This window comes from Gigantopelta aegis, chromosome 1, assembly GCF_016097555.1.
Source record: "Gigantopelta aegis isolate Gae_Host chromosome 1, Gae_host_genome, whole genome shotgun sequence".
Taxonomy (NCBI): domain Eukaryota; kingdom Metazoa; phylum Mollusca; class Gastropoda; order Neomphalida; family Peltospiridae; genus Gigantopelta; species Gigantopelta aegis.
Window position 1 is genome coordinate 12014109 of NC_054699.1, and position 16698 is coordinate 12030806.

A 16698-nucleotide genomic window follows, 5' to 3' on the forward strand; every position below is an offset into this window, starting at 1 on the left:
ATATATATATATATATATATATATATATATATATATATATATATACATATACATATATATTTATTTATATATATATACATATATACATACATATATTATATTATATTTATTAGTCCATGAGCCAGGACCTAAAATGTGGTCAACTGGTACCACCTGGGGGGACGAATGCTCATAGTGATTTTTGTGAAGGCCTACATCCCTAAGGATGGAAAGTGTATGGTCGTACTGCAGAACTTACAGTTTATGTGTATAACTACGGCAGATATAGTTCAATCGAAGTGCTTAAGAGGTGACCATACAAATAAGATTGTAAAATATTTATCAAAACAATTAGGGTGACAAAACATGGCAGATAAGGTAGTTAATAGATTCGATATTTCACACGTTAACAATATTGAAATATGTTGAGTGTTAGGGTCTCACGTAATCCGTTTTCTGTAACGTTACAAGACAATTCGCACAATTTTATTTTTCAGCACACATTTCACATAAAGTTTAGGTTCACAACCACAAATGTTCTTTTTGCAGGATCTTGTTATAGCAGAAGCTTATCTGAAATCCAGTTAATGTTTACATACTATATATACAAGTTTCTTGGAAGTGTTTCTGTATAAAGGCCCTTTTGATAACCCTACCACAAGCAATATTTCAAAGGAATTGTTAACAGGATAACTAAATAAAAACATTATGAAATATTTATTAAGATGTACATGGAAAAACTAAGGGTAGATGAAGTTGGTGGGATATAAATCTGAGAAATAGAAGCGATAGAGCTCATTTTAATGGCATTCCCCCCACATATAACATCAAATTCATTTTAAATGTAGGACCTAAGTAGTATTTAGCAGCCTAATGTAGATTTGTGGTCAATAAAATTTCTGAAACAGAACATTTGATGGTGTCAACTTAAACTTAAGTGAAGTTACTGTTGTGAAACGGTGGTAATTGAATTACGTAATGTACAAACAAGTGTTACTTGAGACCCTAACCTTCCAGGGATGACACGACTGCTTCTGTTTCTGACATTTATATACCACTAACTTGCTGTTCCCGTATTTTTGCCTTTTATAAATATTTTATAATCTGTTTTATTTAGTCATTGTTAACAATTTCATTGAACTATTTCTGTTCTGGAAATAAGGGTAGGGGTATAAAATGTGTAATTACATAGAACATCAGGCAACAAAACTTTATTTATAGGCAGTAAATAATAACTGGATGTCCCAATGAGGTTTTGCTGTAATTATAATCTTTAAAGACAATATTTAAGGTGCTGAGCCTAAGCTGTATGTTAAATTTCTACTGAAAAAATTATGTTTGTATTTTGTAACGTTACAGAACAAGTGTTGTATGATATCTTAATCCTTAATAGATTTCAATATTATTAACATATCTGAATTCTCCAATCTATTCCTAAACGCCCTGACAAATATTTGTCAAATCTTATAGATAGTACTAAACCAAATAACTTCCGGCTGGGTCAAAGTTCGAGGTGCACCGAACTGTTGATAGAGAAGTGAACACCACAAGTCCTGTGATTGGTGATAAATGTGAGTGTGTTGGTTGTAAAAAACAAAATAGTTTCATCGCGGCAAAAAATGAATGCAATTGTATTTCATCTAGTACCACTGTGCCAAGCAGTTTTGTGCTTGAAACATGTTAGGAGTACCTGTAACAAAAAAGTACTTGAATTTTGTGCGGAACTAGGGTAATCATAGACGCTACCCATTATCTCAAAAATCAGCAGCTTGACCCCCATTTATTTTCACTTTAAATGTGAGGGGTGGTAATATTTATATCCGTGACGTTTATGTCGATTGATACGCCGTAGGTAGGAGTTTTAGCCACATGTTACTATTGTCTGTGGGCTTTGATTTGGAAGTATACAACCCTTCAATATAGACACCCTTTAACAGTTCTCTAAAACCAAATAACTGTCGTGGAGATGAGGGTAGGGTCAAAAAACTGTGGTCCTGCAATGCTATCATAAATTGTTCATGACATGTTTTACGTAATGACGTAAACACATGGTATTGTCGTGTTTAGTCTATGTCATTTTTACCTGTGTAATGTTATACAAGAGAATATTTTGTTCAAATTTTTATTGAATGATAACATTCAGTTATTTTAGTGACATCGTCCAATCAGAACAGAGTAAATCGTATAACGGCGGGAAGTTTGTAATTATATTGATATGTCATGTACTAAACATAATTTAATATATTTTAGTTACAGCCTGTATTGATGGATACTGGGGTCAGTATTGCAGCAAGTTGTGCAAAAACTGTGCATATAATCTCTGCGACAAACAGAACGGGCAATGTGTGTGTGCTTCACAAGAGTGTAAATGTAGGTATTAGTTATTTATACAATGTGTATTAGATCCATGGTCGTGCACATTCATTTCTGTAACAGTTACATTTTCTTGAGATAATCCAACTTCCCCATATCTCTCTCTCTCTCTCTCTCTCTCTCTCTCTCTCTCTCTCTCTCTCTCTCTCTCTCTCTCTCTCTCTCTCTCTCTCTCTCTCTCTCTCTCTCTCTCTCTCTCTCTCTCTCTCTCTCTCTCTCTCTCTCTCTCTCTCTCTCTCATTACTTGTCCGAAGGGCATTACTCATTACATGTCCGAAACAGTATATCCTATCCTATCATATATAAATATAAAACACAGAAGGGTTTTCTATTCGTATATATATGTATGTATGTATGTATGTCTATATATATGGATAGAAAATCCTTCTGTATTGCTGGCACCTCTACTCTAAAGTAGCAAGGGGGCTTGAGATAATATATTTTAAAAAGAAAAAGTCAGAAGTCTCCTTTAAAAGTTATATATCAGGCTTCATCAGGAAAATCTGTCGACAGAAAAATAAAAATACGCACATAAAACCACTATCAAAAACAGAGTTAAAGCTGTAACTAAAATAATAAATAATATGTTTAAGTCTATATAAGAAATGGACCTACAAATAAAGTAACGTGAGATAAAACATCGAGGAGTGAGTAAAGCTCAGCTAAACAAAAACCTGCAGAAGAAACTACTGGTCAAATATTAAAAGTATGGTAACACTAAACCTACCATATGATTGAGGTAAAAGAAGTTGGGGAGGGGGGATAAAATAATAATAATATGCATATAATTAAGGATAAATAAATGAATGAATGAAACAAAGAACAAAATAATAATGAATGAATGAATGAACGAGTGAATAGATAAACCAATAGCAAAAACAATCTGAATACCTAAAAGGAATTTACCCGGATAATTTACAAGTAATAAAGACGTACATTTACTTAAGTATATGTGTAAAAAAAAAGTATAATTAAAACAATATATATATTTAGAGCACAGTTGAATTTCTAGCCCAATGGGAGCTTCATATTTGGTCACGTGAAGTACATTTATATCCCGATAAAGTACTTCAAGACATTCACGTTATAAGCGGTATTGCTGCACGAGATTTTGGCTCTGCTCTAAGACAGTTAGAGGACGAGAAACAATACCTTATCGGCGTATAAAGGTAATGTCGCACGAGACGCCTCGCCTTTGTTTCGTGCGACACTACCTTTATACGCCGATAAAGTATTGTTTCTCGTCCTCTAACTATTACATAAAATAAAATAAACTTACTAATATTAGGCCTAAATATAACGTAACTTTAGATAAAAATAATTACTAAGCTGCTCAGCTAATAATAATATATATTTATTTAAATTTAATAAAATAATCTTAAAACATTAAAATAAACTTACTTTAAAACTAAGCTAAAAGAAGTAAAATCATACTGCATAAAAACATGCATGGTATAAATGAAATTGACCTAATGCGGGGTAAACAACCACTCTAAAAACAAGTCATAAAGCTAAGAATAAAACTCAAGTAAAAACTGAAAAGTAAACTACTGGTCGGAGATTAAAGGTCTTGTAAAACTGGCAAAGGTCATATAATGGTCATGTGTGTGTGTGTGTGTATGTATGTATGTATGTATGTATGTATGTATGTACATATACTTTTTTTTCTGACGTGTAATTAGATCGTTAATTATAATTTCCATATATTTTCTTAATTATTTTGTGCCATATTATATGTACTATAATATTATACTTAATGAGAAATGTAGATTTCATCTTTTGTGTGGGGGCCAATATTTATACTAAACATTTTTCTTGTTACCCAGGGATACAGGTTGCCTACAAATACGACTAGTCACGATTATCTAAAACCGCCTTATTCATTTCATTTTTGTCATTTTTCCCATTCAAACGAATATTTGAATATTCGGACCGAAAACTAGTTAAAACCACGTTTTGTATTTCAGCATGTGTAAATGGATATTGGGGTGAATATTGCAGCAACGGATGTGGTCATTGTGTAGGAAATTCCTGTAACAAACAGACTGGGACTTGCCAATGTCTGAATGGATGGGCTTCGCCAGACTGTACATGTGCGTATTGGTTATTAATACATTATAATAGAGAATTTAAGATTTATCTAAGTGAGCCCCCTCGTAGCGCGCCGCATATGTATGACGTGTATCTAGGTCAAGCAAACCCCTCTGCACGGGCGTGTGGTTTTTGATTGTACGCATAGAAGACGATCCACACGTCTGTTAATAAGTTTGTTCCCTCAGCGAAGCAATATACGTTATGTTTCTGTGTTAAAGAACATTATGAAATACAACAAAAATTGTTCTTCATAGATTTCTGTGAAAACATTAATTAAAAGCAAGTACGTTTTAACCATTGTAAAGTCCTAAATCTTCATCAGTGTCGTACAACACATCGACAGTTTTCCTAGAATCAAATAGTCCAATATTTTCCTGCTAACACTAACAAATGAAAAGAAACGAACACATATTTAAGAATACAATACTTAAACATGTTTTGTATGCATTTGTAATACCACACGACAACGTGAGAAAAATTAAAATCTTAAACTGTCGCGAAGAAAAATCTTAAATATTCTATTAATACAAACTAGTTACTCTAGTGGTGACAAAACAAACTTCTTTGCATTGTTTTAGGTGGGTCACTTGCCTAGTTGCTAATATCATTACTATTGTCGTGTCATGAAAGAAACTCATTTCTAACAAATTGAATGTCTTGATTAATTAGCTTCATGCCAGAGAAAAACAGCAACACACGGTATCACATCATTACAATACAGATCACGTACAGCATTTCAATCGGGTGCATTGCGATATTTGTTTTCTCTACAAAATATAAGATGCAATTTACAACAAGGTAAACGTACAAAGGGTACAAAATGTGGTTGCTCATCTTGTTTCAGTCTGTGCCGATGGACACTGGGGTTCGTCCTGCAATATGACGTGCGGTCATTGTAAAGTTGGATCTACGTGTGACAAATGGAACGGGAATTGTCATTGTGAGACTGGATGGGCTCCACCGAAGTGTACAAGTATGTTTTCGCTATTGTTATTTATACAGATAGTATTACAAGAGCTTGTGTGTCGTACTGATTTTACGAAACGGGTGTCTGGATTCTTGTATTGCCAGAGCGAGATCGAGGGTAATACATGAATCCTGATACGAGTCTCGTGAATCAATATTCCAAATGTGCTCTGTTGTTCACGCTTCATGCGTCTTATGCTCATTTCGGGTTACGTGCTCCTATTGTACGTCATTTTTCTTATAATTGTACCGCAAAAGGATTGTGCCTCCTCAACACTCAGAAAAACACTTTTGTTGGCATCTGTTAGTCATCAACGTTATGCCGCGCCAATCTGGGAATAAACGTCTTCGAGCGATTGGTATGCTTGAAGTTGGAATGACACAAAATATATCCGAACACTATAGTGTCAACAGTTAGGATTACTAGATATATTCTGTATATAGGCATGTACGTGTTATCCTGTCTGTGGATGCACTTGGTAGATCCCTTGCTGCTAATGGAAAAAAATAGCGGGTTTCCTCCAAGACTCCGTGTCAAAAATTACCAAATGTTTTACATTCAATAGTCTACGATTAATAAGCCAGTGTGCTATAGTAGTTTCATCAAACAAAACAAACTTTATCTTTGTATCTAATTATTTTATTTTGGTGAAAATCAGACTGCAGAGTAGCAATGTTCATACTAACTTATATCTCTAGAAATTTGAAAATGAAGATAAACCCTTCCCCAAATAACGTAATGCATACATCTACTTAACAACAATTGTTAGCTAGACTGAGTAAGCTTGAAATAAATGGCATGTGGTGTCACACCGAACAAACGTTTGTTTTAATGTTCGTTTCAGTCTTTGTTGAAGGAATGTTAAATGATTAATTAATATCATGTCGCCGTGAAATCACTTGACATAACCTTACTTCAATACAATGTATATTATATGTACGTACAACATTTAAATATGGTGCACTGTAACGTGTATTTGGTCAATAGACTCATTAGATACAACTCATAAAAGACACGTCTTCTATTTCAGGTTGTGTCAACAGATACTGGGGCCAGTATTGTCATAGCAAGTGTGGTCACTGTGTAAAATATCCCTGTAACAAACAGAATGGAACTTGTCAGTGTCGGGAGGGATGGGCGTCTCCGATGTGTACAGGTAGGCTTTGCACGGGTAATTCATACAATATTTATTACACACGCCTTGAAAATCTAATGTTGGGAACAGTCATGCACATTGAGATTAGGTAATAATTGTTAGAAATTAAAACAAAATCATTCAAATGCATGCATAACTATATTAAATTAACTAATCGGAGATTTAAACAAGAAGTAAAAAAAACTAGATAAATTTATCTTTCCACTAGACAGTAATCACGTTTACGTTAATAATTTATGCAAGGCATTTCTGCATCTGGTCCAAGTTATATATATATAAATATATATATATATATATATATATATATATATATATATATATATATATATATATATATATATATGCCTCAGATGCAGTGTTACTTTAATAGTACTCAACAGTAGCTGGTTTTAACTTTCAGTGTATAAAAGAAGTTGTTTCGTAAAGCTTTGCTGATAAAGTTCTCATGGAAGCTTTCTCCTTGTTTATATATTTATGTCGCATGAGGCTATACCATGTTTGAGTTTTTGCATGATTTCCTGATTTCCACGAAAGCTTCATACGCGTTATACAATCATATTTATGGGAAAAACACTTGACAAGCTGTGCTCAATGCGTCTGTTGTCAGTGGGACAAAATGCCCTCATTTTTTACAAACATTTAGTAGCACGAACCATTTGACAGCGACTAGGCCTTCAAGATTCTGGTGCATTGATACGAATTGGAAAACAAACCAAAAATGCAAAACACAACATAAACAAAATAGTACATAGCAGTTTTTTTCACTGGCGGTTTTTTCGTTTCCTGCGGGTTTTGTTTCCTACTATTCAAATGTATCAAATCTATTTTAAAAAGATTATTCTATATCTGTTTTAGCATTCCCTTTGGACTTTTGGATAGTGAAAGTAAGCCTTCTATTTCAGAATGTGACAAAAGACACTGGGGTAGGAATTGCAGTACAACGTGTGGCCACTGTGTTGGAAACTCCTGTGACAAACAAAATGGAACATGCCAGTGTCAAAGAGGATGGGCTTCTCCTTTGTGTAAAGGTAAATTTTAATTAATTATACAATGATTATAACGTGTATTAAAGGTTCAATACCACCAAATCAAATCCCACATATGACAGTAGTAGCATGTGTGGCAAAAACTATGACACACTACTCAAAATAATTTAAGGGTCAAACATTTATAACCAAATAAGTTTCAGAGTGTATTAGATTGATGATGTAAACTAGACCAATTTTTTTTTTTTATTGTTCCATATTTACAAAAAAAAACAAATAAACGTCACTGTATACAAGAAAGTCACATGACATGCTGTCAAAGTTGAAGGTTGTCAAACATGGATTTTACACATTAGAACATTCGTTTAATAGTGTGTGAATCCACCCCTGGCGCGAATACACTCGACACATCGTTGCCTCATGCTGTTGATCAGACATCTGAAGAACTCTTGGGGAATGGCCTGCCACTCTGCCATAAGAAGTTGACCCAGATCATGAAGGTTGGCCGGAGGGGCATGGTTATCCCGAATTATCCTGCCTAATTCGTCCCAGGCGTTCTCTATTGGGGCCAAGTCAGGCGAATATGCTGGCCAATCCATCCTGGCGATACCTTGTTGTCTGAGAAAGTCCGTTACCACCCTGGCGCGGTGGGGTCTGGCATTGTCATCCTGCAGAACTGTCCCGCCGCCAATCTGCTGAAGGCCTGGGAGAACCAACAGCCGGATAATCTCATTCAGATAGCGAATTCCATTCAGATTGCCATCCACCACATAGAGGGGGGTCCTGTGATGGATAGAGATGCCGCCCCACACCATGACGCTGCCACCACCGAACCGGTGACGTTGTCTAACGTTAACGTCAGCGAAGCGCTCCCCAGGACGTCTGTAGACACGAACCCGACCGTCGTTGAACTGGAGACTAAATCTGGACTCATCAGTGAACATCACTCGACCCCACTGAACACGTTGCCACCGCAGATGAAGCGTGCACCAGTGACGTCTGGCCGTTCTGTGACGTGGTAGGAGTGGTGGTCGAACAGTCTGGCGACGGCAGCGTAGATTATTGGCTCTCAGACGATTGCGTATGGTTTGATCAGACACTCGAGTTCCAGTCGCAGTCCGCAGATTGTCACGTAATCGGCGTGCAGTGGTTGTGCGTTGACGTAGAGCCATATTGGTGATGTAGCGGTCCTCTCTATTTGTAGTGCTTCGGGGTCTTCCCGAACGTGAACGATTTCGAACAGAATTCGTTGCTTGGTACCGTTGTCACAGTCGCCCAACGACACTCTGGCCGACTCCAAGTCTCAGAGCAACATTTCTTTGCGTATTGCCATCCTGAAGCTAAGCAATAGCCCTTCCTCGATCTTCGATAGTCAGCTGAAGTCGTACCATTGTCGAATTTGGAGTGTGCACCGTACACGAACGCAAGCTCCAATTATATGGAAATTCAGAATTGGGAACATGGAATACACGTGCAAAGCGTGCAAATGAAGCGCTTTGTGAAAAAGCAAGTTATGGGCACTTAGCAGACCTTTCGCTTTCGCCCTAATTGACGTGCAAATGTAAGCATGTTTTCGCCATTAGAACTAGTCGACAGTGTCAATGACAGTGGATTTTAATTCATTTATGGGTTGCTTAGACCCACTTTCGTCAAAATGGAACAATACCATGCGTGACATTATGGTTTAGCTAATATAATTGACATTCAGAAAATAATGTCGAAAATATCGTCTGACCCTTAAATTCTTTTGAGTAGTATATATATATATATATATATATATATATATATATATATATATATATATATATATATATATATATATATATAGAGTGTGTGTGTGTGTGTGCGTTTTCTTATTTTGAAGTATATATAATATATATATATATATATATATAGTGTGTGTGCGTTTCTTATTTTGAAGAGTATATATATATATATATATATATATATATATATATATATATATATATATACAGTGAAACCTCGATAATCCGGACAGTATGGGTTTTTTTTTAAAAACGTCTGGACTAACGAATTTCTGGAGTACTGAATCGTCCATAGAGTAATGGAATTACAAACCAGTAATAAAAAAGTAAAAAATATAAAATTCAACTACACATTTTATTTTTAAAACATACATTGTATACAGTACACAGCTTTGGTTCCCGTAGTTTCAGTGCTTTATAAAACATGCTGTCTAGACTGGCTTTCGTATTCGTTAGTTTGTACTGACATATTTCTCGTTTCTCAAATGCTGTAATTTCGTGACGTTTTCGTTTTTTCTGTTGTCTAGCCATGACAATAAAAAGCGATTTGTGTCAAAGTAACATCCACGGATGTTAAACGAAGCATTAAGCTGTTATTTTCCACAGTTCTTTTTGAATAATGGCCGTCCGGTTCCGGAAGCCGAATTTCCGGATTAACGAACACATTTACAACATAAGAAGTTCGTTTTTTGGTTTTGCTGTCCGTAAGGCGGGGTTTTCGGACTACTGGAGTCCGGATTATCGAGGTTTCAATGTATATATATATATGATATTAACGTATCTAACCGTGTTTCTACAAAATAATGTAATTTAAAAGTGTACCATTAAAAAATATAGCCATTCATTGAAATTGCGATAAGATAGGCAGTTATATTCGGGCCTATTGTGTACGAAGGAAGGACATGTTTTATTTAACGACGCACTCAACACATTACGGTTATATGGCGTCGGTATTGTGTAGGAAATCAAAACGATGTTGTTGGCCTGCTACTCTTCTTTACGGCCCTATGTATAAAATGTCAGCGTCACATCTAGTCAATCCCATTAACTCGGCTCAATCTTTGCTTGTCCGATCAACAATGAAGTCATTATTGTCACTTTCAAAACCTCATTAACTAACAATTAATGCAAGCTTCACACCAAAATCTAAACCGTACATTGATGACGTCTCGTTGCTAACTGTGACGTCGTTTAAGTTTACTTGTGATGTAGAGACTGCTGACCCAATTCGTAGAAAAATAACCTGTAGTAGGTCTCGACATCTGCTTACTTCTACGTTGCGGCTTGTTTGCAGTTGGTTTGTAATAAATAAAATACTAAACAAGCTTGCCTGCCATACCATTTTTATGGAAATCGTGAACAGTGTTGGTAACTGACTCGCTTTCACTCGTCAGATACCAAAACTGTTCACTCATTTCACAAAAATGGTCTCACAGGTAATCTCGTTTAGTATTCTATATACATATATGTATATTGTATGTCTGTCAAGGTTGACTGTTACATACATAGATATTAACGCAATGGCGCAGGGGATAATTAAATCCTTTTCGGCCTTACACATTTCCCATGCTGTTGCTGGGACTCGAACCTGTGGCACCGAAATCGCCGGCAAATTGAAAACTAACCACGATTGGTACTGACAGCCACATATTGGTGTACTGAATCGTAGCATGCGTGGCAAAAACATGGGCTTGTCCACAACATTGTATATACATTAATGGTATTAAAGGTTCTATACCACACAAATCAATATCTATAACCACGTATATGTATATATACAATGTATTTTACAGTATAACACAGTGTGTAAATATATATTATATTTGTATATATATATGTATATAGTGTATATAGAGTGTGTGTGTGTGTGTGCGTTTCTTATTTTGAAGTAATATATATATATATATATATAGTGTGTGCGTTTCTTATTTTGAAGAGTATATATATATATATATATATATATATATATATATATAATATACATACAGTGAAACCTCGATAATCCGGACAGTATGGGGTTTTTTTTAAAAACGTCCGGACTAACGAATCTCTGGAGTACTGAATCGTCCATAGAGTAATGGAATTACAAACCACTAATAAAAAAGTAAAAAATATAAAATTCAACTACACATTTTATTTTTAAAACGTACATTGTATACAGTACACAGCTTTGGTTCCCGTAGTTTCAGTGCTTTATAAAACATGCTGTCTAGACTGGCTTTCGTATTCGTTAGTTTGTACTGACATATTTCTCGTTTCTCAAATGCTGTAATTTCGTTTTTTCTGTTGGGTAGCCATGACAATAAAAAGCGATTTGTGTCAAAGTAACATCCACGGATGTTAAACGAAGCATTAAGCTGTTATTTTTCACAGTTCGTTTTGAATAATGGCCGTATATATATATATATATATATATATATATATATATATATATATATATATATACGATATTAACGTATCTAACCGTGTTTCTACAAAATAATGTAATTTAAAAGTGTACCATTAAAAAATATATCCATTCATTGAAATTGCGATAAGATAGGCAGTTATATTTGGGCCTATTGTGTACGAAGGAAGGACATGTTTTATTTAACGACGCACTCAACACATTACGGTTATATGGCGTCGGTATTGTGTAGGAAGCCAAAACGATGTTGTTGACCTGCTACTCTTCTTTACGGCCCTATGTACAAAATGTCAGCGTCACATCTAGTCAATCCCATTAACTCGGCTCAATCTTTGCTTGTCCGATCAACAATGCAGTCATTATTGTGAATTTCAAAACCTCATTAACTAACAATTAATGCAAGCTTCACACCAAAATCTAAACCGTACATTGATGACGTCTCGTTGCTAACTGTGACGTCGTTTAAGTTTACTTGTGATGTAGAGACTGCTGACCCAATTCGTAGAAAAATAACCTGTAGTAGGTCTCGACATCTGCTTACTTCTACGTTGCGGCTTGTTTCCAGTTGGTTTGTAATAAATAAAATACTAAACAAGCTTGCCTGCCATACCATTTTTATGGAAATCGTGAACAGTGCTGGTAACTGACTCGCTTTCACTCGTCAGATACCAAAACTGTTCACTCATTTCACAAAAAATGGTCTGACAGGTAATCTCGTTTAGTATTCTATATACATATATGTATATTGTATGTATGTCAAGGTTGACTGTTACATACATAGATATTAACGCAATGGCGCAGGGGATAATTAAATCCTTTCTGGCCTTACAAATTGTCCCATGCTGTTGCTGGGACTCGTAGCTGTGGCACCGAATCGCCGGCAAATTGAAAACTAACCACGATTCATTCTGAGCTATCCAGACATCCATAAAAAGGATGCTGTTTAACTCAACCCCATGCATGGGGCCTACAATCTACGCTATCGATCCCGCGTACGTGCATGACACAGTGGGCAGACCATGCACTGGCTAGTATGTATCGATGTATGAATATCTATATATCATGGTCAGTCATAAATGGTCTGATGTTCCAGTCAATTTGTAAAATGCCTGAACTATATTGATGATTTATAGATTGTCTGATTGCATCAGTCATTTTACAAATGGGCTGCAAACTTTAGTCATTTTACAAAGTCATTAATTTAAGACATTGACGCTAACATTAAATAAAACCACGATGTGTATTCGGGATTAATGCGGAACAACAAAAAAAGGAAACAACCCCTCCCACACACAACGAAAATAACAACCGCAAAATAATATAATAAAATCAGAAACCAAAATATCTGTTGAGGAAAGTCAACTAAAGGTATAAAGGGGCTTTTTGATTGATTTTGTTTTCTTCATTTTACCCTATAGACTACCAGTGACACAAACGTAATGAAATATATTTTACAGCTTGTGAAGATGGTTATTATGGAGACAGCTGCAATAACACTTGTGGTTACTGTTTAAATGGCAGCAAAACATGTGACAAAATAACTGGACGTTGTTCTAACAGATGTAGCTCCGGGTGGACAGGTGATCTATGCAAAACAGGTTTGCTTCTTGGAAATATTCTATTGACATTTTAGACATATATATATATATATATATATATATATATATATATATATATATATATATATATATATATACAGTGAAACCCCACCTAACGACCACCCCGATTCTAAGACCACCCCACTAAACAGACCACTTTTTAGAAGACCGGAATATTTCCTTCATATTTAATAGTAAAAATTACCCGGTATTCAGACCACCCCGCTATTGCGGATTACGACCAGTAAAGTCAGTCCCGATCGTCGTTTTGCGTATATTTCGACCCCGCCAATGCGACCAAATTACGATATCAATATTTCATATTTGTTCATTCCCAAGGCTGTTCAACAATAACTGATCTAAATTTAGTGCTTGCTTTGTTTTAGTCAAGACTGGAACAGGTAACAGGAAGTAAAGTAAACACCAATGTTCTGTCTTTTGAAATGAATTAAAAGTGTTAAAGAGAGATACACGTTTAAGTCGTTGAAAAACCGCCCATCGCAATCTGTTCACATAACCAACTTTCAGTTTCCGGAAAACATTGTCAACTGATTAATATTAATGAAGCGATGTAACGCGCTGATTGGCTGCAAGCCAGTCATCAGACTCTAGAGCCGACACTCATTCGGATTACGAGAACAGGCGTTCCACGCGTCAATTAAATAGCATTGTAACCAATAAACTGTCCAATAAAATTTACGGACTAATTCACTGGGAAACAAAAGAAGTGTTGTTAACCGTTATTGAGATGTGTAATGACTGAGGCCACAAAGTGAGTTGTGGTTTTTATTTTATTTGACCCTGTCGAAGTGAGGTAAACGGTAAACACTACGAATGTCGTATTTCTTCCGTTATATCGGCAGAGGTAATATCAACGTTTGAAATGGGAACCCCCAAAAAGGGTAAATCACGCTGTGAATTGACTTTGAAACAAAAAGTTACTTTAATAAATGACAGTCCAGGAAAAAGTCAACGCACACTTGCAGAGAAATTCGGTATCGGAAAAACTCAAGTACAGTTAATATTGAAAAGAAAGGCAGAGATTTTGGATGACTACGAGAAAAATAAAGATAATGATCGAAAACGTTTATGTGTACGTTCTCCCGTAGAACAGCTGAATACATTAATGTGGGAATGGTTTCAACGCATGCGCGGTCAAGATGTACCGATTTCAGGCACCATGTTAAAAATTAAAGCTTTGAAATATGCAACTGAACTTAGAATTGCAGAAAGTGAGTTTAAGGCTTCAAATGGCTGGTTAAACAGATTCAGGCAACGACACAATACAGCCTTTGGAATAATCAGTGGAGAAAGTGCCAGCGTTTCAGACGAGGATGTCGCGAAGTGGATGGAAAAGTTGTCTGACATTGTTTCGGATTACGCTTCGTGTGACATTTATAACATGGACGAGACTGGACTGTTTTATCGGGCTCTACCTGACAAAACATTACGAGTACGGGGTGAAGAATGCAAAGGTGGCAAAAAATCCAAAGATCGAATAACTGTAGCCTTGTGTGTAAATATGGAAGGTCACTTCGACAAGCCACTTGTGATTGGAAAGGCAGCTAAACCACGTTGTTTTCGGAACATAAACGTTGCCCGTCTTCAAGTGACATGGAAATCGAACAAGAAAGCCTGGATGACAGGATTCCTGTTCACAGAATGGATAAAGGACTTTGATAAACGCATGAGACTATCAAAACGTAAGGTTTTACTTCTTCTTGATAATGCCACTTCACATGCCAGTACAAAATTAACAAACGTGAAAGTCGTGTTTCTTCCTGCCAATACAACGTCGAAATTGCAGCCACTAGACCAAGGCATTATCCAGGCTATGAAGATGGGTTATAGACAACGGCTTCTCAGATCAGTGATAGCTCGACTGGACAGTGAAGAAAAGGTGAGCTCAGCTGATGTTGCAAAAGTGTCTCTGTGTTGGATGCTGTACAGTGGTTGAAAGCTGCAGTTAAAGATGTGAGAACGGAAACTGTGAAGCGATGTTTTGCGAAGGCTGGTATTCGCAGTGCTGTCACGCCAACAAATGAAGATGATGATCCCGATGATGATGTGCCCCTAAGTGAACTTCGTGAGCTAGTTGTTATGGCAAATGGTAGACTTGAGATAGATGATCCCATGAGTGTTGAGGAATATTCAAACATGGACTTTGATTTGCCCGTTTGTGAGAATTTAGAAGAAGACTGGGAGGATACACTGGTGCACAGAATCAATGGAAAGGAAAGTGAGGAAAATGTGGAACCATTTGTAAATGACAGCGACGATGACGACAAAACTGAGGGTAGCTTGATTACCAGCCACCAAGATGCGCTTAAGTGGCTAAGAGAGATTAGTATGTTCTGTTTGACAAAAGAGATTGATGGTGCCCCACAATTGATGCAGAAAGCACAAGAGGAACTTGAAACTCGGGCTGTTCATCTAAGCAGTCAACAATAGACACGTTTTTCAACTAAGATCCGGAGTTCACACATGCATACTGATTGACTTCATATACATGTACATTTTTAATTTTAATTTTCTTAGTGCTCAGTTATATTGTATGGTTCATTTCATGTTGACAAATATATTATGTAATTCAAAGAAATATTTGTAGTACATTTCTTTTGTTGTTTTTTTATCACTTTAAACACAACACAATTAAAATTTTAAAAACCTTCTAAATGTTAGTAATTCGGTAATAGGACCACCCCACTATTAAGACCAATTTTCATAAGTCCCACAGGTGGTCTTAATAGAGGAGTTGCACTGTATATATATATATATATATATATATATATATATATATATATATATATATATATATATATATATATATATATATATATATACTGACATACAATGAAAACACAAAAAAACAATTTTCATTGCAAATAATGACAAACTATTAATGAATTGATGGATAATGTAATATGGCATTAATGACTGGTATTCATGAGATACATTCACATGGAAACATGGCCAGTTATCATCAATAATCGAGTTGCATTCGTAATAGAAAAGTTCAACCCCCCTTATCAAGGTCAGTATCTGGTGTGTCCACCATTGGCTCGTGAGCATGCGTGAAGACGTTGGGGAAAGGATTGGCACAAACATCTCAAATAAGCCACAGGAATGTTCCTCCACTCCTCCTGCAACGCCTGTGCAAGCTCAGCGACGTTACGCTGTGGTGGCTGGCGCTGACGTACACGACGTCCTAACTCATCCCTCATGTGTTCAGTTGGGTTCAAATCCGGAGAAACGGCGGGCCAGTTCATAACGGTGATACCGGCTTGTTGCAGGAATGCCTGGGTAATTCTTGCGGTATGTGGACGGGCATTGTCTTGTTGAAACAGAAGGGGACCTGCTGGTCTTCGGTGA

The 16698-nt window shown here is 36.2% G+C and overlaps 1 protein-coding gene across 1 annotated transcript in view; it reads left to right on the plus strand.

Moving 5' to 3' along the window:
• Positions 1-2226: 2226 nt before the first annotated feature.
• Positions 2227-16698, plus strand: part of LOC121388906 (multiple epidermal growth factor-like domains protein 10) — a 28374-nt gene continuing 13902 nt past the window's right edge. Inside the window, exons 1-6 of the mRNA XM_041520806.1 lie at positions 2227-2349; positions 4320-4445; positions 5291-5419; positions 6444-6569; positions 7472-7597; positions 13186-13326. Coding sequence (XP_041376740.1) covers positions 5326-5419; positions 6444-6569; positions 7472-7597; positions 13186-13326 — 487 coding nt within the window. The 5' untranslated portion in view covers positions 2227-2349; positions 4320-4445; positions 5291-5325. The remainder of the gene's footprint in view (positions 2350-4319; positions 4446-5290; positions 5420-6443; positions 6570-7471; positions 7598-13185; positions 13327-16698) is intronic.